This window comes from Lynx rufus, unplaced genomic scaffold, assembly GCF_022079265.1.
Source record: "Lynx rufus isolate CCGP_SWC_20201006 ecotype Redwood Valley unplaced genomic scaffold, mLynRuf1.p SCAF_2, whole genome shotgun sequence".
Lineage (NCBI taxonomy): Eukaryota > Metazoa > Chordata > Mammalia > Carnivora > Felidae > Lynx > Lynx rufus.
The window spans coordinates 211140743-211165328 of record NW_025814834.1 but is presented as its reverse complement, the minus strand read 5'-3'; the positions used below and the strand labels follow the sequence as shown (position 1 = coordinate 211165328).

General features: G+C 53.0%; 1 protein-coding gene across 2 annotated transcripts in view; it reads left to right on the top strand.

Annotated features, from left to right (window-relative positions):
- Positions 1-2228: 2228 nt before the first annotated feature.
- PLEKHM2 (pleckstrin homology and RUN domain containing M2) overlaps positions 2229-24586 on the top strand; it is a 35673-nt gene continuing 13315 nt past the window's right edge. The window contains exons 1-5 of one of the 2 annotated variants that reach the window (XM_047083275.1): positions 2229-2939; positions 22363-22469; positions 22802-22911; positions 23463-23562; positions 24100-24187. In XM_047083275.1, the coding sequence (XP_046939231.1) occupies positions 2229-2939; positions 22363-22469; positions 22802-22911; positions 23463-23562; positions 24100-24187 (1116 nt within the window). The remainder of the gene's footprint in view (positions 2940-22362; positions 22470-22801; positions 22912-23462; positions 23563-24099; positions 24188-24586) is intronic. The other variant, XM_047083276.1, reaches the window with a different exon arrangement.

The following is a 24586-nucleotide window of genomic DNA, read 5'->3' as shown; positions in this document are numbered from 1 at the left end:
AGGAAGGTGGCGTCCAGCAGAAGATGCTGCCCAGAAGACGTCTTATTATTTAACAGCAGGGGAGAATCACAAAGTTAACTGGTTCCACTCTGGGCTCGGTGGATTCTCATGAGCCAGAGTTGGATCTGACAGGTCGGGAGCTCACCAAGGTTATTAGCCTGGTCATTCAAGCAGTTTCCCTCCTACTTGCCACCGACACATTTGGACACATGACTATTTCTTTCTTCATTCAGAGTAATGAGTCCTCTGTTCTCAGCCTTTTCTCTACCTGCCCAGCAACTGTAACGTCTTCTCCACCTGACATTCTATCTGAGCTCAGCTCCACGGAGACTGTTCTCGCCTGTTTTTCTGAGCTCAGGGCTAATAAGAATTGCCTTCAGCCGAGAGATTGACTTCTTTTCCTAAAGGGGTAGACCAAGCCCCTACAGGATCACCTGCTAGAACAGTACGAAGAAATGTAAAGGGCACTTTGACTCAGGATGCGAACGGTTCCCATCATCTGTACAGGGGTTGTTGTGTGAGAATACAGGAGACGAATGTAGGTAAAGCACTTAGTTAAGCGCATGGCACGTAGTCAGTACTCATTACTCATCGTCATCATCATCATTAGTATGAAGAACTCTTGACCTAGATCCTGAAGTGGTAATAGAATGCAGTTTCTCAAGTAGTTCTCTTTCATTTTCTTGACGTGTAATTTTGTCCCCTTATTCAGTGACAGAAAAATCAATGGGCTCCTGGCTGGCTAGGTTGGTGGACCATGGGACTGTTCATCTTGGGGTTGTAAGTTCAAGCACCACGTTGGGGGTAGAGATGACTTAAAAATAAAACATTAAAGGGGTGCCTGGGTGGCTCAGTCGGTTAGGTGACTGGCTATGGCTCGGGTCATGATCTCACAGTTCGTGAGCTCGAGCCCCGTGTCGGGTTCTGTGCTGATAGCGTAGAACCTGGAGCCTGCTTCAGATTCTGTGTCTCCCTCTCTCTCTGTCCCTCCCCTGCTCGTTCTCTGTCTCTCAAAAATAAATAAAAACGTTAAACAAATGGAAAAAGAATGAAATATTAAAACAAAAAACAAAAAGGCAACAACAAAAACATAACTACCACCATCTTGGATCTCTCCTGGGGAAACTGAGGGATGGAGAGGGAACTTTTGGTTGTGTATGGGGAGGGGTCCATTTAGGATAAGCTGTAGAATCAGTGTTTTGCATCTGTGCTGGGGAGACCAGGTTTGGGAGGCTGAGAAAGGTATGCCCGGACAAAGAGGGAAAATATAGGGAGCTGAAGTTGAGAATTGGGGTGTCTTCAAATAAAGAGGGTGCTGATCATTCCACAACATATACAAATATCAAATCATTATGTTGTACACCTGAAACTAATGTTACTTGTCAATTATATCTCAGTTTCATAAAGTGAGACAAAAAAGGATATAGATTGACTTTTTTTGTTTGAGAGAAAGAGAGAGAGCGAGCGAGCACAAGCAGGGAAGAGGGGCAGAGGGAGAGGAAGACAGACAATCCCAAGCAGGCTGCAACGAGCCTGGGATCGTGACCCGAGCGGAAATCAAGAGTGGAATGTCAACCAGGTGCCCCAATATATTGACTTAAAAAAAAAGAAAAGAAAAGAATGAAAAGGCGGGACTAATGGATGCATCAGGGTATGTTTGTTTGGAGACCAAATGAGCTAAGTAAGCCAGGTAGGAGACTGAGAACTCTAAGTGTGGGTGGCTTTAAGAGATGGGGAATTGGGGGGATGAGGGGAATTGTTAGGGTGGGTTTCAGGGCGGAGGCAGTTGGGGCCCCCAGGATATGCGACCCCACCGAAGGAGAGCTGGGATATGGGTAGCAATCAATGGGCTGTGGGTAAGAATCAGAGTGGGTGTTGGGACAGAAGGGGAAGTGCGGAGGGTGTGTTTTGTTGGTGGGGAGGAGCACCCGGGACCTGAAATGGCCTTAAAGTTTAGGACTGGGCGTGTGGGTGGGGAACTGAGGAGACGGACTGGCTTCTAGGGGCGGGTGAGGGCCAGGGCAGCCAGAGAGGGCCAGAGGGTGGGTGGGTGGGGTCTCTGGGTAGGTCGAGGTGGGGGTGCCCGGGTCTCCAGGCTGCCGGAAGCCAGGGGCCCTGGGTCTCTGGGGTGAGGGGGGGCGAGGGGGGGGGGTCTCACGACCCCGGGCATGGCAGGGGCCTCTGGGCCGAGGAAAGGGAGGGTCCAGGTGGGGTCTGTGGGCTGAGGGATGTCGCTGGCCGGCGGGGGCGGCTTGTCCGGATCCCCGAGATCTGTGGGGGGCTCCGCGGGCCCCGGCCGGAGGGGGTGGAGGGGCTCGGGGTCGCTGGGGAGGGCCGGGAGACCTGGGTCCGTGGGCCGGCAAGGGCAGGGCGGGGGGCCCAAGGTCTGCGGGGGCCCGGGGGTCCCCGGGGTTAAGGGGCTCCCGCGGACCCTGGCCCGAGGGGCTGTGAGCCGACAAGGGCTGGGGCGCGGGGGCCCGGGGTCTGCGGGGGTCCCGGGCGACCCCGGCCGGAGGGGCTGCGGGCCCGGGGACGGCGACGCAGGGTCCGGCGGGTCTCCGGGCGCGGGCGCCCCAGCCCGACCGCCGGCCTTGGCGCCGCCCCGCCTGACATCAGTTCCTGCCGCCGCCGCCGCCGTCGCCGCCGCCGCCGCCGCGCACAGCCCGCGGCCTCTTCCCCGCCGGCCGCGCTCCGGAGCCGCCTGGCCGCGGCGGAGCGAGGGGCCGGGCGAGGCGAGGGCCGGGCGGCGGGCGCCGGGCCCCGCGGCCGGCACGACGGAGCCCCCGCACGGCCGGCGGCAGCGGTTGGCGGCGGCCCCGGGCCCCCGGCGCGGGAAGCGGCGGCGGCGGGGCGGCGGCGGCGGCGGGGGCGGCGGCGCCATGGAGCCGCGGGAGGTGAAGGACCGGATCCTGGAGAACATCTCGCTGTCGGTGAAGAAGGTGAGCGCGGCCCGCTCCCCGCGGCCCGGCCGACCCCCCGCCGCCACCCCCAGCCCCACGCCCCGACCCCACCCGGCGCCCCCTGCTCCCCTCCCCCCTCCGCGGGGCCGGGGGGTCCGTCCTGTCCCCGGGGGCTCGGGGACACCGCCCTGCCCCCTGTGCGACCCCGGGAGCCGCCGGGAGCCCCGGGCGGGTGCCGGGGAAGCGGGGGCCGCTCACGTGAGCGCCGCGGCCTCCCAGCTATTTTTAAAGAACAAAGTTGAGGTCAGCATCCCCCAGAGCTGCCACCGGCCGAGGGGGCCCTCCCTGCGTCACTCTGCGGGGCCGCGACACGACGGTCCCCCTCCTCCCCCCCCCCCCCACGCCGCCCCGCAGCGCCGGTCTGCGGGGCCTCCCGGGGCTGGCACCTCGGGGCGCGGCGGCCGGGCATAAGCAGCCTCCGCTCCTCCCGGTTGTGGGTTCTGGGCGACGTTGCCTCCGGTCTTGGGAAGTTCCTTGCCTCGTCTTGCTCAAGGATGGCAGCGCGAAGAGGCTTGTTTCAGGGTTGGGCCCGAGGACCCCAAGTGCCAGGGGATTGCGGTTTGGAGGGTGACCCGCGGAACTTGGTGGCACGCACGGACACCCTGCTGCGTGGGGGCTCCGTGCGGTAGACATCGTTGCCCAGGCTGCCCGCTACTTAGGAAGCCTGTGTCACTGCCTGTGTGAGGAAGTCAGCAGGGTCCTGTCCTCTTAACACCAAACCCGAATTGACAGTCATTCGAAGAAGGTGGTTGGATTTTTTCCCCCCTAATTTGAGTTCCTGGCTCACCTGATAGTCTTGGAAACTAGGAACGATTTGGGGGGTTGGGGGGAGGAAAGTTTCATCAGATTATTTTAGTTCAACAAACCAAAATGCAGACAATTGATTAAATCAACGATTGTATTTAAATAGCCCCCCCCCCCATTACAGGACACTTAAATTCCTCAAAAGTAACATAGGTAAGCAATTTTACCTTTCATAGAGATCGATGTGGCTTAAAAGAAAAGTGGATCCAAAGTGCTCTCACTGAAATGTTCCTCTAAAAGCACAACTGAAAGGAACATTGCAGACATCCAACAGAAGTTATATTTACTTTGCCCGAGCTTTGCTAATGCAGTCGGGGTATAGTTTTCGCTTACTCAAAGAGTGCGGGGTAAGCAAATACTTTATTAAAAAGCGATAGATCTTTCGTCACGGAAGACAAAGGAAGACCTTTGGGGTTTCTTTTTTTTTTTTTTGAAAAAAAAATTTTTTTTAATGTTTATTTATTTGAGAGACAGAGCATGAACGGGGGAGGGTCAGAGAGAGAGGGTGATACAGAATCCAAAGCAGGCTCCAGGCTCCGAGCTGTCAGCACAGAGCCCCGACATGGGGCTCCAACTCACAGACCGGGAGATGGTGACCTGAGCAGAAGCCGGAAGCTCAACCAACTGGGCCACCCGGCGCCCCGACCTTTGGGGTTTCTAATCTAATCTGGGCCTCTGTGGCTTCTGGTGGGCCAAGCGCTCGGTCTCTGGATTTCCAACAAACGAATGGGGAAGTCCTGGGTAGAAAGGGGGCCGGCATGGACCCTGTCATTTGTGTGGCATGGAGATTCACTCTGTGAATCAGGCTGCCGTCCATGAAGGAGGTGGGTGCACTTGTTGAGATTCTTGCTCCTGTACGCGTTGGACAGGCGCGTTTTATTGAGCCGTGACGCATGCCCGAAGATGGAAGACCCACACTAGAAACTGGAAAGCCAACCAAAGGCGTGACTAGCATCACAGTTAAGAACGTGGGTTCTGGAGTGGGGCTGTCTGGGTTGAACCCCTGGCCTGCCTATGAGTAACCGTCTAACCTTAGGTACGTTCCTTGACCTCTCCATGCCTCATTTTTCTCATCTGTAAAGCAGGGATAAAGTTAGGGTTGTTGTGAAGAGAATATCTATAGAATGAGAGCGTATCTACAGAGTGGTTAGCAGGGCGCTCAAGCCAGTCTTAGTAAGCTGGCTTAGCCTGTTTGGGCTGCTATAGCAAATTACCATAGACTGGGTGGCTTATAAACGACAGAAATTTCTTTGTCACAGTTCCGGATGCTGGAAGCCTGAAAACGTGGCTGCGTTCTGGTGAGGGCCCCCTTCCGATTGCGGGGTGCTCACTTCTCCCTGTGTCCCCACGTGGGGGAAGCCGAAGGGAGCTGGGTCCCTGTTATTAGGGCATTAATCCCCTGCGTGAGGGCTCGTGACCTCAGCACCTCCCAAAGGTCCCGCAAGATGGGCTTGCTGATCCTTTTACAAGGATGTTGCACGAAGCAAATGAGATGTGTATTTCTGCAAAAAAGATCCGTTGTGTATTACTATGTTTGCAGAGGGCATTGTAGAACTTTTTATCGAAATAGAGCATAGCTACAGAAAATAGCATATACTTACACTCCTAAGGGCGCAGCTGAATGAGTTCTCACAACATGAACATATCCACATATGCAGCACCTAGATCGAGAAACAGAGCATAACCATCATCCGGAAGCCCCCCCCCCTTGTTCCCCTCCCAGAAGCTACACCTCCAGGTGTAGCCACTGTCCCCAAGCAGTATTGTTGAGCTCAGTTCTTCTGACACCTAGGTTTCGTGGTCAAGAATATGCACTGTCATACTGACAGTGACATCGGGAAACCTGTGTTTTGATATGAAGGCAGGGTTTCTGGGGGTTAGAGAGAATTCCAGAGTTTAACGGCGCAGTTAAAGGAAAATAGTAACAATGAAAAGCAAGCTCCACATGTTCTGGAAAGGGAGAGAAGGCAGAAACATCCCCGGTGCAGATAATAAAGGCTGCAGTTGCTGATTCGTTAATGGAGAGATGTCCGAGTCAAAGACAGAGTTGGCATTTTGAATTGGCATGTGGTTCTACTAGACAGCGTCTACTCCAGGGGAGGGAAGGCAGTGGTTTCCATGAGAGTTTTGTTTTGTTTTTGAGAAGCCTGAGTGTCTGATGCGTACATGTGCAGCGTGAGTAAGAAGCAGCCTCTGTCCCCCAACAGTCTGTGCGTTGGTTGGTCTGGGTTTGAGTTCTGCCTTTGGCACTGACCTCCTTGACCCTGGCAAATTATCAGGCCTCCAGGAGCCTCGGCAGTCAGGACTCCCCCAGAGTGTTGTCATGAGAATTGAATCACAGGAGATAATACACTTTAATCACTGAGCACAATACGTGGCTCATGACAAGGCCTACCTAAAATATTAGCTACCCTTACCACTAGCAGGTGTCTATGTGAGCGCTGCAGTTCGCTCCCGTGGAATTTGCAGTCAGAGTCTCGGACTACGCTTCTCTGTTTCTTCCCACCCGGGATGTGTCAAACTTTTTCATAAAATGCCAGGTAGTAAATATTTTCAGCCCACGTGGTCTTTGTTGCAACTACTCAGCGCTGCCCTTGTAGCTCAAAAGCAACCACAGACAATCCATCCGTATATGAGAGTAACTCGATAAACCTTTATTTGCCAAAGCAGGCTCTGTGCGTGTGCACGTAGAAAGCCTTCCTCAGGGTAGGCTAGGGGTCGCTTTTGGAGAAATCGGTGGGACCGGTCCTACAGTTAATCAAATCTCGATTATAACTGTGTTTCTGTGTGTTACACCAGACCCGTGGAATGAGTATGGACATTCGTAGATCCCAACATGTGTCCATGTATTTGTTTTTTCAAAAATATTTATTGGGTGTCCCCCAGAAGTCCCCAGGGTCCCAGGCCCTAGGAGGGTAGCAGGGAGCAAGGCAGATAAGATCCATGGAGTGGATACTTCTGGGAGAGAGGCAAGTTGATGATTTAATAGACAAACCATTGCAAAGAGGATTCCAGGTCGTGATTAGTGGTCTGAAGGCATTAGGCAGGATACAGAATTGGCAGTGGAATTTGCCATAGAGGAGGTGACCGGAGAAGACTGACCTAAGGAGGTGATGTCGCATCCAATAAGGGACACTGACTAGGGTAAGAGAATGAGAGAGCATTCTAAGAAAATGAACAGTTGTTTTTTTTGTTTGTTTGTTTGTTTTTTTAATTTTTTTTTCAACGTTTTTTATTTATTTTTGGGACAGAGAGAGACAGAGCATGAACGGGGGAGGGGCAGAGAGAGAGGGAAACACAGAATCGGAAACAGGCTCCAGGCTCCGAGCCATCAGCCCAGAGCCCGACGTGGGGCTCGAACTCACGGACCGCGAGATCATGACCTGGCTGAAGTCGGACGCTTAACCGACTGTGCCACCCAGGTGCCCCGAACAGTTGTTTTTAATAAGCACAAAAAGAGGGGTCCCTGGTTGGCTCAGTTGGTTAAGCATCTGGATTTCAGCTCAGGTCATGATCTTACGGTTCGTGGGATCGAGCCCCATGTGGGGCCCTGCACTGAGAGCACAGAGCCTGCTTGGGATTCTCTCGCTCTCTCTGCGCTTCCCCTGCTTGCACTCTCTCTCAAACTAAATAAACTTTTAAAACACACAAAGAGCTCAGAAATATGTAAAATAAAAAGTAAGTGGCCCCCGTTCTCTGTCTCCTCAGCCTCAATTCTGCTTTCCTTAAACAGGGTGAATAAATGGACTTTAATAAAGTAACCTTCCAGGGAATGAACACTCCTGGGTCATCCCAACTTTCCCTCATCTGGGACAACATAGGTCTCCCGCCCACCTCAGTTTGGGCACACACGCTGTCCCTCCAGTTTAGGTCCCGAGTGAGGTTGTGTTTCTGGCCAGGCACCGCGAGCAGGGGTCTCCCAGCCCGGGGCCTAGCCTGGGTGCAGCTGAAAGGCTGGCGAGGGTGGTGGGCTTTTTCTCCCCAGTTTCCCCACCCTTCAAATGGGTTAGATGTGCCAGCACGTTAAAAATTAGCTAGGGCAGCTGATTTCTAGAGAGGTCCTTGCATTTAGATACATATGGGAGGTATACTGACCATTGGGTTTCAATCAATAGTTTTGTTCTCTCAGGCTTCGTGGAAAAACTCTTAAGAGTTTAAAAATCTGAAGCGTTCTGAAAATCCCCAGTGACCTGAGTCGCTGGGGCAGAGATCTAAATAAAATAGTATCCACACACACATTTTATAAACTGAAGCGCTCGGGGTCGGGCTGCTTCTCCTGCCTCTTCCCCTGCGTGTGTCCTGATGTTGGCAGTAGCTGTTCTGGGCTCCTTTCCTCTCTCCCAGGACGGAGGCTATCCAGGGAGGGACCCGCAGGCCCCCAGGCAGGAACCACAGAAGCAGGCACCCGACCCTTTGAGTGACCCCACCCACACCCAGCACTAGATGCTGGGACGGCCTTTTCTGAGCCCTGCCCATCCAGTGTTTTTTATTTTTTTTTATTTTTTTTTATTTTTTTTTTTATTTGAGTAATCTCTACACCCAACACGGGGCTCGAACTCACCACCCCAAGATCAAGAGTTGCATGGTCTTTTGACTGAGCTAGCCAGGTGCCCCCTTGCCCATTCAGTTTTTTTTTTTTTTTTTTTTTTTTTGAGAGAGAGAGAGAGAGAGAGAGAGAGAACAAATGGGGGAGGGGCAGAGAGAGAGGGAAACAGGATCCAAAGCAGGCCCTGCATTGACAGCAGAGAGCCAGATGTGGGGCTCAAACCCACCAACCGCGAGATCATGACCTGAGCCGAAGTGGGACACCCAACTGATTGAGCCACCCAGGCGCCCCCCCTTTCTTTTCATTGTTTTTTTTTTTTTTCCTTTTCAGTTTTAAGATATGGTTTTCCTTCTACAAAATGCGTCTCTAACGTTAGGTTTCTGTTTGAAGTCTTGTGACATTGTGGATCTCTCCATCCCATCAAAGAACACCCTGGGCCCTCTCTTTCTCCGTGGCTCTTGGCTCTTGGCTCTAGCGTGAGGCCCATCCCGACTGAAAGCCCCGTTGGGTGATTGGAGGCCGGGCAGAAACTCACCTGCACCCGGGGTTGGACAGAAGCAGGTGGCCATGTGGCAGCAGCCGGCCCCCTGTTGAGTTGGGGGCTGCAAGCAGTGGCCGTGTTGTCACTCTGTGGTACGGCTAACACTCTGGAGTTCAGCTGGAGGGGTGGTGACTCCTGCGGGTCCCGCTCGGAGCTCATCCAGCTGGAGCCCAGTGTGACGAGAAATTGCCAGCAAAACTGAACATCTGCTGCTAGCCAGCAAAAACGTTTGGTCTGAAGACCAACGTGGAGCGGTCAAGACAGGTTTGAACGTGGAAGGCAAGGGGCAGTATTTGGAGCATGGATGCCGCAGGAAAAAGGCTGCCACTTGTAGGTACCGTGGGGCTCTGGGGTGGGTCGATCTGCCCCTCGAGTCCTTGGTGCTCACCTCGAGCATCAGGATTCACCACCGTGGCAGGAGGATGATGCCACTGAAGCTGGCGGTGCTCTTAGGTCCAAGGAAAGCAATGGGGCTCTTCTCCGGGGTGGTGTGGGGGGGCTTGCTGAGAAACCACGAAGCAGGTGTCTGAGGTTGGGACCTGGAAGTACCTAGCAGTGTAGAGCAACCGTGTCCGGGCCCCTGGCTCTCCTCCGTGGGAGTCTGGACGAGGCAGCGGGGCCGGTTGGTTTGGGGGAACTTTCCTTTCCAGCCCTGTCCTCCTTATTGCTGCGCGCTTAAGGTGTGAACATCCTAGAACTTCCTCTGGAGGCAGGAGGACAAGGACCATTTGTGGGAGAGTCCCTTTGTCTGGAGCTCAGTCCCCTGTCTGAAAGCTCATGTCGTCGGTCTGTTGGTTATTGTGGTTATCCAGGGTCCCGAGGATGCCCGCTCTGTCTTGCTAGCAAAGCAGCTGGCCCTGACACGTACCCATTCTTCCCTATTTTGTGTGTTTGTAATGTATCTTTCCCCCCTTTTCTTGAATGCTTTACAAGCATTATAGAAATACATAAGGTGGGGCGCCTGGGTGGCTCAGTCGGTTGAGCGTCTGACTTCAGCTCAGGTCATGACCTCACGGTTTGTGAGTTCGAGCCCCGCGTCGGGCTCTGTGCTGACAGCTCAGAACCTGGAGCCTGCTTCGGATTCCGTGTCTCCCTCTCTCTCTGTCTCTCTGTCCCTCTCCCCCTCATGCTCTGTCTCTTTCTCTCAAAAATAAATGTTAAAAAAGAAAAGAAAAAAAAGAAATACATAAGGAAGGAAGTATTAGTTTCCTAGAAACACTTCTCTCCCATGATTCGCTGTCTTAAAGAGTTGGGACTCACAGATTCTGAGAAACCTGGTAACCTATGAGAACGAGAAAGGGACTAACGTAGACTTGAAATCCACAAAAATCTCCAGACTTAAGTAAGTAGTCAACCTGTGTTCACGCTTTCTCCCCAGGTTCTTTATTTTGGGTGTCACAGACTGCCGAGGCACGAAATGCCCAAGTGTACAGGAGGCAGCGGGGTAATGATCCCAGAGGAGTCCCTCCATTGAGTTTCTTCAGCACCTGCCCATTACACGCATTTCCTCAGTCAGGCTCACAACAAATTTGCAGGATAGGCCACGGGCCCTATCTCATACCTGTGGGAGATGAGGTGTAGAGAAGGAACTTGCCAGGCTTGTGAGGCTCATAAAGAGCAGAGCTGGGTTCGAACCATGTTTCTGGCTGTTGCTCTTTTCGTTTCTCTGGGCCTTTTCCATCCCCATGGTGTCTGTCTTGAAACTATAACAGATGATCAAGCCACCCTCTCAGTCCTCCTTAAGAGCACGTGTCCGTCGCACAAATAATTGCTGAGTGACCGTGACGTGCTGGGTGCTCTTCCAGTCACTAGGAACCGGCAGTGACGAGAACCCACCAAGCCCCTGCTCCCTGGGGCTGCCACTGTAGAAGAGAAGACAGCCAGTCAACAAATCACAATGGCTGCCCTTTAGTAGCCATTACAGATTTGTCATCCATGGAGTTGTCGTCATCCCTCTTAACCCTGTATTGACACTTCCAGCCCCCCGTCTCTGACTGTATTGCACGGACCATGGGATGGAGGCACGGGTCCCCCCAGTGTCCTCAAAACCTCGTGTTTTGATTTCGACAGTGACTTGGTGCCATTTTCCGTAGCAACAAAATGGTTGTCGGGTGAGGGACGCGTTCGTGAGGTCGTGTTGCAGGTACAGCAGAGGAAAGGGGAAGTGAAAGATGAATGCAGGACCAGGGGGCGCTCCCAGGCTTTGAAAGACTAACTGAACGGAGGCTTTGAGAAACTCCCTTCTTCCTGCCAGTGTGCCACCGACCCTGACCTGACCGTGGAGCCCTGAGAACACAGGTCCCGCCTCCATCCCAGTGGTCAAAGTGTGTGCCGCGTGATCTTTCTGGTCATTGGTTGGCTTCTAGATCTGTGGTGTTTGCCTAGCGACCTCTTAGCAGAGACTCCTTCCATTTCGGTCCCTACTTTGAAAGGAGTCCTCAGTCCCACCCGCCACAAGCAGTCGCGCCCGGTGCGGTGTTGAGAGGCAGAACAATTGTAGTACCTGGGGGCTCGGACATTCCTCCCCTAGGAAAGAGAAGCATTTACCTTCTTTTGGAAACCATATTTCATCAAATTACCCAAAAGATCTGTGCCTAACAAGGCCAGTCGCCTTCTGTTATCACTGTTTCAACACCCCAAAGAAAGCGGTAAAAAAAAAAAAAAAGGAATCCGCAGATAATTCAAGTACCTGCTTTTTTTAGCTTTTTCCCCCTGCATATCTTTCCATGAGCTGCCAATAAAGCAGAGAGCTGGCCAACTCTCCAGCAAAGGGGCTAATGAGCAGCGACTTGGGTAGTGGGAAAGGAAGCGGTATAATTGGGCGTATTTAGTAGCAAATAAATGGTTAAGAAGCATGGATTTCACTCATCTTGCTCAAGAAACAGTGCACGCTCGTGGCAAACAAACAGCACACCCTTCGTGGTGACCCTCCGTGTGGGGCCAGTCAGTCCTAGGATGGCACCCAGCCCGGGCACAGGCTCTTCCTGGGCAGGGGCATTGGCAGAAGGACAGTGTTTTTCATGCCCCCCAAGAAACCAGGCTGATCATTTCTGAACCGCAGGATCTCTGGCTCCTTGCGTAGCATTTGCCGGTTCTCTGGTTCTATAATCTAATTGTAATTGACGGTCATTGGGAATGAAGTATTTTTCAGGCTAAGGTGGGGTGGGATCTCAGGTTAGGGATTTTAAAATCAGGAGAGTGAATCAGAAGCTCTGCGGTTGCCTGGGGTTGGTGGAGTGTTCGACACGCGGCGGGCCAGAGCCTCTGTTCACACACTCATGTTGTCTAGGAGGGAGGCACTTAAGACCTTCCTGACGTTGTCCCCAGACCCCTAACTCCCATTCTGCAGAGCCCTGGGAATGGCCCCGGGCCCCTTACTGCCCTGCCCTCCTCAGTAGGACATTGGGATGAGCACTTCCAGATGGTTAGGGCAGGTATCCCCGAGTATCGCTTTATCCTCAGGTGGGAGGGAAGCAGAAGGGGCTCCAGGAACAGCTACTACCGGGGTGTCTGAGCTCACCTGGCCTGGAGGGGCAGGAAGTGTCTTCGCCTCCCTGGGCCCCGATCTCCCTGCCGACAGAACGAGGATTCTGGCTGAGAGACGATTCTTCTGATCTTCCGTGTGTATGGTAGTCAAACTTTGATTCACTGACAGCCTCACTCGGACCAGCCCCCCCCCAACCATGGAAGCCCCCAGGAAACTCTGCCGTGTAACCAGGTGATTTCTACGGGTGCCTGCACCCTTGGGTTCCAAAATTCTTCAGCCTGGCCAGGACCAGCCTTGCCTTAGACTCCAGTGGAGATTCCGCACAGAAAAGCTGTCGGCCCTGGCCTTCCATTCCTTGGATCGGGCATTATTATTCTTAAGAAGTTTTGCTGAGACTTACAAGACTCCAGTTTGCCTGCCTTGTTTGCGTGTTTGCTGGTTTATTTTTGAGGGAATGCAGGATGAGCCTTCTCTTCAAATCCACGAGTCTGTGCCTGCAGCCAGTGCCAAAGGCTCATGCGAGACCAGTGTGGGACACGGTTTCGGTGGGCTCCCCGGGGGGCATTGGGTGGTTCTAACCCCACCACCTCTTCTCCAGTGGTCTCTGCTGGGGATGAACCCTCGTGGGGTCCCTCTCCCGGGGGAGTTCAGGCATCAAGGCTTAGGGGCACCCCAACACCAAAGGTGGGTAATAAGCGGTAGCACATGGCTTGACCTCGGCCTTTCCTCTGAGTTTCTGCCTTGGAAAGAAGAGCCGGTGTCTGAGAGGGCCACAGGGCCACTTTGACCCGGCAGTGGTCACACTGTAAATAGAATTCCAAAGGCAAGGCAGGCAGTGCCCTCTCGTTTTCCTTAAGACTCGTCCCTCGCCCAAAGTGCACCTGCAGCAGCATCAGGTGAGAGGCAGCTCAGGGATCAGGTGGCCCCGCAGCTCAGGGGGCTCAGAGTTTGAGTCGAGCTCATGTAACCAGGGCCATCATGGATTTCATTTATAAAAGAGGTGAGTTGAAGTCAGGTATCCGTCCACGCTTCGCTCCGTGGGATTTTCCTGCTTTTGGATTTCCACCTCCTGGACTGCCGAGGCTGTTCTAAACATTCTGTGGTCTAAATATACCTGGTCTCCATGGAGCCCACAGGGCGGCTGCTGTTGCCTGGGGAGCAGAGGAACCAGATTCTCCTGTGCTCCGTGTGCTAAGCAGGGAGGGAGCAGGCCCGGCAGGGAGCCCCGCATGGTCAGGCAGTTCCCAAAGACACGTTCACAGCCCTGTGTCTGTCCCACCTTGTGGACTCTCCTACCCTTGTTGGGGCAGGGATTCTTATCCAGCTCTGTAAATAGGGGATGGGGACCCTCCCACAGCCCTCCCGCTGCCCTGCCCCCGTACAGCCTGTGAGTAGGTAGCAGTTAGATTCCAGACCTCCCATCTGTTTGCTCCGGGGCATCTCGGCCACCTTGGTGTGGACTGACAGAGAGAGAAAGGCACCTGTAACCGTCTTATTTTCCTTTGGTCATTTGTAATCTTTCATTGCTACCTTTGAGTTAACCTATTAGGAACCAATTCTGGAAGGGTTTCTTGGTGCCAACCACAGAACTAGAAATTGTTTCTCAGTTTGTGTCTATAAGAGAGCGAGGAGACAAAGAGAGCCGGCTGCCACGCAGAGCGGAGAGTGGGACTAACCCGAATTAAAATGCCCCGAGTCAGGCATTTCTTGGCCTGCTGGAGTGTGCCACCCACATTTCCCAGCAGCCACGGGGTCTGGCACGGTCTCGTGATGGCCGGTCTTCCCAGGGTGCTCCGCAGGGAGCACCGTCCTCCTGGCTTTGCGAGAGTGGCTGGGCTGAGCCCAGCGCTCCCCGGGCCTGCGCACACCCCCAGAATCAGAAGCAGGGAATCCAGGGCGTGGTCTGGGAACATGCCTGACTTAAAGGACTTTAGGGAGACCGTGGCTTTAAAAAAATTACTTTAAATCTTAGTCCCTCTCTTCGTTCTCAGCTGACCTTGCTTATTTTTGAAGTTTCCCTTTGATGGGAACGGTTCGTCCTGCCGCCTTCAAGCACACCTGCCCACTGCGTCTGGCTTCCCATCAGCACCACCCTCCCCTGGGGTGGTGGGTGCCATCCTGTCTTTCCTGTTCAAGGACTCGACTCCTTTACTCCACCTCCATTTCTTTGCCACTCTTTCGGCAAAACTGGTCAAAGGAGTTTTCTGTATTATTGTCTCCTCTCCCCCCTCCCTTCCTCCTTTCTCTTCCCCTCTCTCTTTCTTCGAACCCAGACTAGGCAGTATGGTATGCTGAAGTCCATGGACAGCGCTTATCATCCCATGGGCTATTTTGTGACAGCGTACTCCTCTGTTATTTTTGTTTATTTTTATTTACTTTGAGAGAGAGCACGCGACGAGCAGAGGAGGGGCAGAGAGAGAGAATCCCACGCAGGCTCCGCACTCTCAGTGCAAAGCCCGGCGTGGGGCTCGATCTCACGAACGGTGAGATCATGACCTGAGCCAAAACCAAGAGTCAGACACTCAACTTACTGAGCCACCCAAGCGCCCTGCCTGATCCAGACATCCGTAAATTTTTCAGTAAACATTGCTCAAAGGTAAGGATTCTTTTCTCACATAACCTGATACCGCTATCACACCTTAAAAATTTTAATAATTTTTCCATAATATCATCAAATAACTATGAAGTTTTTAAGCTCTAATTGCCTCATCAATGTCATTTTAAAAATGCCTCCTTTGCCGGAAACGGGATCCAAGTAAACTTGACCTCTCCTGGACGACTTCTCTCGGGCTTTTGTCCCCATCCCTTCTCTCATATCGCCTTTGCTGGGTTTCCCAGCACCTCCCTTTTTGTGGGACTATGACCCTGATGAAGGGATCATTCCCTCCTTTTGGAAACTTTCTTCGCTTGGCTTCTGGAGCGCACACTGTCCAGATTTTCGACCTGCCTCATTGGCTGTACCTTCTCAGTCTAAAGCAGTGCCCCTCAGCCCAGGCTGGGCATTAGAATAACCTGGGGAGCGTTTTAAAAATACTGGTTCCTGGGCTCCACCTCCAGAGTTTCTGCTTTAATTGATCTGGGAAGGTGCCTGGACATTAGGATTCACCTGCCTTCCCCTAGTGGTTTTGTTGTGCAGATTGGGCGAGAACCCCTGGTCTCCCATTGGAGGGCCCCGGCTCAGTGCTCAGTGCTGGTCCTCCTGCACTCCCAGGGTGACCTCGTCCATCCCACGGCTTGAAATACCACTCCCTGAGCTCCAGACCCATTTATACACCTGTCTCCTTGACATCACCACCTAGATATCTGATAGGTGCTTCGAGCTTACCATGTCCACAGCACTGTTCCACCTGACCTGGAAACGGCGTCGCCATTCAGTTGCTCAGACCAAAACCCTTAGAATCATCCTGGCACCTTCCTTTCTCTCATACCCCGTATCTAATCCATCAGTAAATCCTTGGGGCACCGCCTTCACAATAGATCTCGAACCCGACCCTTTCTCACTTCCACCCGGGGCAACGGTGGCGGGTTAGCCAAATGATACACTTCCTCACTCCTGGGGAGATGCCGGTGTGGGGCAAAAAGATGGCGAGAAGAATAGGCAAGATTTCTTAAACATGCTGCCCTGCCATTTCTCCGTGGTTCATCTTCCAAGAAGAATTGCTTTTTAGTTCTGTGGCTTGAAAAAGAGAGACCGCGTTTCTCTTTCTTGCATTCTCCTGCAGCATATTAGATCAGAGCATAACATTTTATATACGTTATTCATTCAGGGATCTTGAGCCCAGGGCAGATGGAAAGACCTGGATCGAGAGTCTGGCTCTGCCACTTACTAGCTCTGTGACCTACTTTATGGAGCCGCTGTAATGACTAAATTAAATAGTGTTTGTAAAGTATGTCATCGTCACTTTGATAAAGACAGCGTCCATATTATCTAAACCCCTACAGCAACCTATAGGGAGGATTACTAAGTCTATTTCACAGATGAGGACACTGAGTTTTTAATTTTTAAAAAAAATTTTTATTTGTTCAGTTTACATCCAAATTAGTTCGCATATAGGGCAACAGTGATTTCAGGAGTAGATTCCTTAGTGCCCCTTCCCCATTTAGCCCATCCCCCCTCCCACAATCCCTCCAGGAACCCTCTGTTTGTTCTCCGTATTTATGAGTCTCTTCTGTTTTGTCCCCCTCCCTGTTTTTAGATTATTTTTGCTTCCCTTCCCTTATGTTCATCTGCTCTGGAGGACACTGAGTTTTAGAGAGGGGAGGTCGCTTGCCCAAGGTCACACAGTGAGTGAGTAGCAGAACCCACATTCCAATCCCAGTTGTCTGCCCCTGGACATCCACCCCTCCCCTTCCTAGTGCATGTAATAAGCACGCTCAGTAAACGGTGGCTCTGAACAGAGCCGCATCAGTCCCAGCAGCAGGTGTATTGTATGGAACCGAAGAGTAGTTTGGAACACAGTTGGTGACTGTGCTTCCAGGCTGACTTGTGTTCCTTATTCTCATTCCCTGAATTCTGTTGCCCTAGAGCCCTCGTTTGTGTGGTGTTTGCTCCCCTCCCACTCCCCAGCTCTTCCAGAGCCTGCTGATGTTACCGGCGTAGTGAGTGGCTACCGGCTGCGACCTCTCCACGGTGAAGGGAGAACACCTCCGCCGTTTACCTTCGCGTCGTGCTTTGCTGACCAACTCCCAAAGCATGAGGTCAAGCTGTGGGCACAGCTCCTAAAGTCCTCCCATCACTGGTTCATAGACTGTCCCTTTCTTCCCGCTCCTCTCAGGAACCATGCTGGGCTGCAGCGTCGATTCGAGAACACCTTGTCCCCTGAGATCACAGAACATCTTTACTAACCTGCTGTAAAAGATGCTGTGAAAAGAGCGGTTAAGGGACACCTGGGTGGCTCAGTCGGTTGAGTGTCCGACTTCAGCTCAGGTCACGATCTCGCGGTTCGTGAGTCCGAGCCCCCCATCGGGCTCGCGGCTATCAGCGCGGAGCCCTCTTTGGACCCTCCGTCTCCGTCTCTCTCTGCCCCTCCCCGCCTTGTGCCCTCTCGCTCAAAAATAAATAAAACGTTAAAAAGACAAGAACAAAAAGAGTGGTTAAAGGGTAGGCTTCGGAAGCCCCTGCTGGTGAACCAGTGAAGGGAATGGTAGTTCTGGAGAGCAGAGTGCTTCATTGTGTCTCATTTGTACCTGCTGTTAGGTTTAGCTGAGCGGTTTGTTACGGGTTTAAGAATACGGGTTCATTGCTCTTAATAAGAGTGGCTCATGTTTACCGAGCAGTTGCTACTTACCAGGATCTATGGATGGTAAGCCCTTTGCATGCTTTGTATCATTCAATCCTCCAAACTAGCACCGTCCGATGGAACTTTTGCAAGGAGGCAAATGTTCTGTACCTGCACTGTCAGTAACCCCTGACCGCTCGCACGGGCTGTTGAGCGTGTGAAATGTGGCCAGTGTCACTGAAGAACTGAATTGTTACTTGTGTCTAATTTTAACTAATTCAGTGTAGTCCCATGGAGCTAGCAGCTGCTATACTGAACAGCTCAGCTCTCTCCCATTTTACAGATGAGAAAAAGAGAGTTTAAAAAAAATGTTTTTAACGTTTATTTTTGAGAGAGAGAGAGAGAGCACGAGCGGGGGAGGAGCAGAGAGAGGGGGAGACCCAGAATCCGAGGGAGGCTCCAGGCTCCGGGCTGTCAGCATAGAGCCTGAGGCGAGGCTCGAACCCACGAGCGGTGAGATCATGACCTGAGCCGAAGTCGGACGCTTAACCCACTGAGCCACCCAGAGGAAAAAAAATGAGAGTTTAGACGGTTGAGCAGTTTGCCAAGCAGTTTGCTGCTCCATAGCAGCAGAGCCAAGCTTTGGACCCCTGCTTCCTGCCCAGAGCGCCCACCCTTCAGCGCCGCGTTGCACGCCCTTTCTGTTGTACTTCCTGTAGAAGTTGTTTCCCGGTTGGCAGAATGTTGCCTAACTCATAATATATGTGTATGTGTGTAACCCACTTGGCAGTAAATGTGCGAGACTTACCTAACCAAAGCTCTGACACTTACCAGAGGATGTAAGAGGAGACCTGCATGACTGGGGGAAAGTTCCACGGCCCCAGATGGCAAGACTTAGTGTCGCAAAGATACCGTCTCCCCCTCCCCCCCCGATAATCCCAAGATTCAGTATAATTCTACTCCAAGCCCCAAAGGTAGTTGAATTGAAATTTGAATCTAAACGAATGTGCCAGGATAGTCAAAACGGTTTTGGAAAAGAATAGTCGGGGGTGGGGTGGATTTGTTCTGCCCATATCAAAATGACACACAAAGTGAAAATAATTAAAAATCAGAGACTGGGGGCGCCTGAGTGGGTTAAGCGTCCGAGTCTGGATTTCGGCTCAGGTCATGATCTCACAGTTTGTGAGTTCAAGCCCCGCTTTGGGCTCTGCACTGACAGTGCAGAGCCTGCTTGGGATTCTCTCTCTCCCTGGCTCTCTGTCCCTCCCTTACTCTCTTTCTCTCTCAAAATAAATAAACTGAAATCGGAGACTGGCCCAGGGACAGGCAATGGCCCAGTTAAAATAATCTAGAAAGGTGGCATATGAAAGCCCAAATCAGGATGGGACCACTAATAATGTGGAAAATGAGTTTTCCATCCAGAAAGTAATAAGGCTCAATTCTTACCTCATGCCATGTATAAAGTAAAGGTTTAAACATTAAAAAAATAATAATAATAAAAAGAAAAGAAAGAAGAAGAAGAAACCAAAACCATGGAAGGATAAAAATACTTTTGTAATACTAGACTGGGAAAAACGGGAGACCGTCAAGAAAAAGATTGACCGAGTTGGCTCCGTAAAACATAAAAGTTTCTCAATAGGATAAAAAAAACCCACCATAAGCAAAATTTAAAGGTCATTTGACCCTGGGCAAAAATAATAATTCAAAGCAACACACAGGACTAAATCCTTCACCGGCAGAGAGCTGCGACAGACCAGCAGGAAAAAGAGAAGCAGACAAGATTGAGCAGCGGTTCAAATAGGCGGCTCACAGGAGAAGAAATAGGGACGGGGAACGGCTAATAAGGGTGGTCAGCTGCACTAGTGTGGGCAGAAATCCAGTTTAGAGCAAGCAGGTACCCGGGCGGCTGGCCGGCTCAGTCGGAGGAGTGCACGACTCTTGACCTCGGGCTTGTGAATTCCAGCCCCACGTTGGGCATAGAGATTGCTTAAAAAAAAACTTCAAAAAAAAAAAACCCCAAACAACAATTAGGTACTGTCTTTCAGCAGTTGGACTGGCAAGAATTAGACTAATTGTATCCAGGGTTAGCCCGCACGGTGAGAGCACACATCAGTCGAGCGTTTTAAGAGGTCTGCAGTTCGGCTGTGAGCACACACCGCGCAGAAATAGCCACACAGAGATCCACGGGTGCACATCACATGTGGCTTCAGAGAACGGGAGACAGCAGCCATTTAGCTAACAGCGTCCTCTTTCAGAATGCAGGGTGGCTCTGGAAAAAGGCAGCCGCTCTGTATGGAATGGTGCGCAGATAGATGCTTCGTACATTGTTGAGAAAAAGCACGTTTCGGAACAATGAGTGTAGCCTGACCCTCTTTCGCTCTCTTAATTTTTAAGTCTGTGTGTGCAGGCGGCATGCTGGGAGGACACACGCGCAAGCTGTTGACAGTGGGGAACGGGGGCCCAGGTGGTCTTTATACTTCATACACACTCCGTGTTGCTGGAATTTTTATGGTGAGCCAGTGTTGTTTTCGGAATAATTGTTTCAAAAGTCTCTTGACCTGAAAAGGGAGTCTGAGTTCCAGCTCTGGCTCCCTCCCTTAGCTAAAAATCACAGTGAGGGTCTTAACCTCCGCTGGTTTCAACCACCTTCTCTGTTTAAAAATAAACAAAACAGGGACGCCTGGGTGGCTCAGTCGGTTAAGCATCCGACTTCGGCCCAGGTCATGATCTCACGGTTGGTGAGTTCGAGCCCCTCGTCAGGCTCTGTGCTGACATCTCGGAGCCTGGAGCCTGCTTCGGATTCTGTGTCTCCCTCTCTCTCTGCCCCAACCCCTCTCACGCTCTGTCTCTCTCTCTCAAAAATAAATAAAACATTAAAAATAAAGAGATAAAAATAAACAAAAAATGTTAAAGCTTTTCCACGTCTCTTGAGTGTTATGGTAGGTGTGGCTACTTTTCTTTTTTTAGTTTTTTTTTTTTTAATGTTTATTTATTTTTGAGACGGAGGAGAGAGCACAAGGAAGGGAGGAGCAGAGAGAGAGGGAGACAGAATCTGAAGCAAGCTCTGGGATCTGAGCTGTCAGCACAGAGCCTGATGCCGGGCTCGACCTTATGAACCATAAGATCATGACCTGAGCCGAAGTCGGATGCTCAACCGACTAAGCCACCCAGGCGCCCCAGTGTGGCTACTCTTATAATCAAGAAAATGAATAAACGTTCATTTTGCGTCCTCAGTAAGGGAGTTCCCTAGATCTCGAAAGATCCTACCAGCTCTAACATCTGTCAAAGACTCTCTGATCTCAGATTTGCTCGGGTGTTGAAAAAAAGAAAGAAAAAGGAAAGTCTGGACTCCGGTATGGTTCCCTGTCCTGAAGTGAGCAAGGCAAGCCCCAGCCGTTGCTGGGAGGGAACTGGGCAGCTTGCACAAGCTCACCGCCCTTTTCCTTTCAGTTCTGGAAACCTTCCTCCCGGGACTGTGGTGCCTGTCTCTCAGGAGAGAGGGTGGCCCCACAGGACTGGGGTCTATCCCGGGCCAGCAGGGCCGCTGGACTCACCCTGGGCCACAGGAAAGAGAGGCTATTTTTGTTGTGGGTGCTGAATGGTTGGCCTCTCGCCAAGAGCGCGTGCTCCTTGGTGTGGTTGATGTCTCTTGCTGCTGCTGCTGCTGTCTCTACCGCTGCGTCCAGAAAACACTTGAGAACACGTTTGTCCAGTGCCAAGGGCCCAAACCTGAGATGAGTGTTCTTTTTGTGTGTCTGCACCCCCACCCCCCGCCCCCCGGTCTGGCCATCAGAAGGGCAACAGCAGACCAGAGTATGGCTAGAACAAAGTTGGTGGAAAGACCTGTCTCCTAGGGCTTTCCTTGCCTCCTCACGGTGGTTTCAGAGGATCCAGTTCAAGGATCGGGGCTTTCTTGGCGGAGAGAGCCTCCCTCCCCTCCATTGGCCTTTGCTTACTGCTGCGGTTCGTCTCCCCGCCTGCCCCCACCCACCAGCCCGGAAACAGGTGTCCTTCTTGGAGCAGGGCTTGACATGATACCCCGACCCGTATCCAACCTAGTCTATCTCCTCGGGCAAATCTGTGTCCCAGGTCAGCCTCCAGCAAGGAGGCCACCAGAGAAGGGCCACCGTGTCACACAACTCCGGGAGTGGGTGGTGTTTATATAGATAAGGCTGCACGTAGGGCCCCTGGAGTGGTGTGGCACTGTGGCCCTGACTTGAAGCCTGGTACCATGTGAGACCTACACCCAGGCTGTGGACCCCTCCCAGCATCCAGCTGGCATTGTGCAAAGCACTAGCTGAGGACCTCTTGGGACTGGGCCCCGAGGATACAGCCTTTGCCCTCTGGATGCTGGGTAAGCAGCCGGTGCAGGCGGCTTGAGGTAGACTTGTCTCTTGGTCACCACGGATACATCACTGGACTGGTTTTTTTCTTTTGTTATTTTTTTAAAATATTTATCTTGAGAGAGAGAGAGTGAGCGTGAGTCGGGGAGGGGCAGAGAGAGACAGAATCAGCACAGAGCCCACTCAGGGCTCGAGCTCACAAACCCTGAGATCAGGACCTGAGCCGAAATCAAGAGTCGGACGCTCAACCGACTGAGCCACCCAGGCGCCCCTCTTTTAAGATTTTATTTTTAAGGGGTCTGCAAACCCAACGTGGGGCTTGAACCCACAACCCTGAGATCACGCATCGCTCACTCTACCCACCGAGCCAGCCAGGTGCCCTGGGACTGGTTCCCTTTGCCCTCTGCTACAGCCCCCCTCTTTATCTGTTTCTCACTCCGGGCCGCTCTGTTCACCTGTCAGTTGCAGAGCTACTTTGCCGCCTGCGAGGATGAGACGCCTGCCATCCGGAACCACGACAAGGTCCTGCAGCGCCTGTGCGAGCACTTGGACCACGCCCTGCTGTATGGGTGAGCTGGGGGTCCTTTCCGGAGAAGACCGACCGCAGGGCACCTGGGAGCCTCCAGAGAGAAGTCCTTCCCCTCCTCTGCCCTTTATTTCTTCCCTCTCTTGGCAGAAAGAGATTTGCCTCAGGCCGCAGGCTGTCTGTAATTGCCCCCATAAATCACCTCCTTGCGGGCTGAATGGTTGTGGAAAGAATTAGCAGCAAATGAGACCCTGCGTGAAGGCGTGAAGGCGTGGTGGTTGCCCTGGGCCCCCGCTGGGAGCTGGGAGCTGGGACCCTGTTGCTTTCGGCCCCCAGCTCATTCGGGTCATGGCAGCTCCTGTCCTGTTTTCTCAGACTGCAAGACCTCTCATCTGGCTACTGGGTGCTCGTGGTGCATTTCACCCGGAGAGAGGCCATCAAACAGATCGAGGTGCTGCAGCACGTGGCCACCAACCTGGGGCGCAGTGAGTAGGCCCAGGGGGATGCTGGGAAGGGCCCACCGCTGTCCTCCCCGTGGTGGGTGGCCCGGGGCGAAGGTGTGGCCTCAGGGTCAGCCCCGGGAGGCTGATTCCCCCGTGGCGCCCAGTGGCAGAGGGGCGTTCCACTGCTGGCGCCCTGCGTAGGACGGTTAGTTGGGGCGTCACGGACTGGGGGGAAGGACAGTGAGGTGCTGAGGACAACCGGACTCCTCTGGAGCCCCAGCCCGGAACGGGGAGCCTCGCTTCTCTCCCTGAGCTGGTATTAGCCGCCAGGGCTGGTGCACAGCGCTCATACTTCTCAACCCGTCTGGACCGTGTGACCTGTGCTCTTTCTCAGGTCTCCCTGCCCCGCTGCCAGCTAGGGTCTGACCAGGAGCCGGCCCGTGTCAGGGGTTACGGCCCTGCAGCAAGACAGGAGGCTCTCTGAGTGCTGGGTGCCCTCAGCTACTCTTCCTTTCCTTCCCGCCCGCCCTGGGCCAGAAGAGCCAGCACCCTGACAGACCTTCCTTCTGGTCACTCCTGCCGTGTGTTTGCAGGCAGGGCCTGGCTATACCTGGCGCTCAACGAGAACTCTCTGGAGAGCTACCTGCGGCTGTTCCAGGAGAACCTGGGTCTGCTGCACAAATACTACGTCAAGTGAGTGTCCGGAACAGTCTGTCTCCCGTGGCCCCGGAGCTCCCCTTGAACCTTGTCCCAAAGACTCTTGTCACACGCAGACACCATGGCGTGCCACGACAGAGGCCTAGCCTGGCATTGCGTGCTGGGACCACATCAATGGTGGCCGAAGAGGCCTCAGCGCCTTGCCTGTGATGCCTTTGCCGGGAGTCTGGGCAGGCGTCCCCCCCGGGCTCCTGTGTAGCAATGTGGTGCTGTGCCTCTGCCCGATCCTCCACCCCGGCCTCAGACCTTACTAGAATGCTTAACCACATAGAGCAGCGGCAGAGAGCTAGATGAGCCGTGTGCCGCAGGCCTCATAGCTGAAGACACTGGCAGGAAAGTGCTGTGTGGCTCTAAACCCAGTAGGAGAATATGCTGGAAAGGGGCGGGTGAAGGCTGCCCCAAGCTGGGTGCCCTCCAGGGATTGGGGACGTCACATGTCAGATTTCAACACAGCTGGCTTGCCGGGGAGATACGGCCAAGCTGGTAACCATCGTCCTTCCTCGTGTCTCACAGGAATGCCCTGGTCTGCAGCCACGATCACCTGACTCTCTTCCTGACCTTGGTGTCTGGGCTGGAGTTCATTCGATTTGACTTGGATCTGGTGAGACACCCTGGCTCTTGCTGCCTGTGGGGGCAGCGGGGTGGGCAGGGTGGGCATACCATTTTGCTTTTCTGGTTCCTCTCAGGGGACCTGTGGGGTGTGACTGAGCCTGAGCCACATGTTTGGTGTTCAGGGACGGGAGGGTTCAGGGTCAGAACAGTGGAACCGAGTAGGTGATTCTATCTTGGCTTATCTAAGCCAGAACTCCTCGTTCAGGTGACCCCTTCCTGCCTGTCCCCACATCGCCTGGAGTATTTAGTGCTAAAATACCCTCTGTCATGTTTACAGCGTGTTTAGGAAAGACCAGGCACGTTCACCCCTGTGCCTCCTGGGATCCTAGAAGGGTCCTCGGCTCCTTGCTTCCCAGCCTCCCTCACGGTCACCCACTGGAGAAACAGG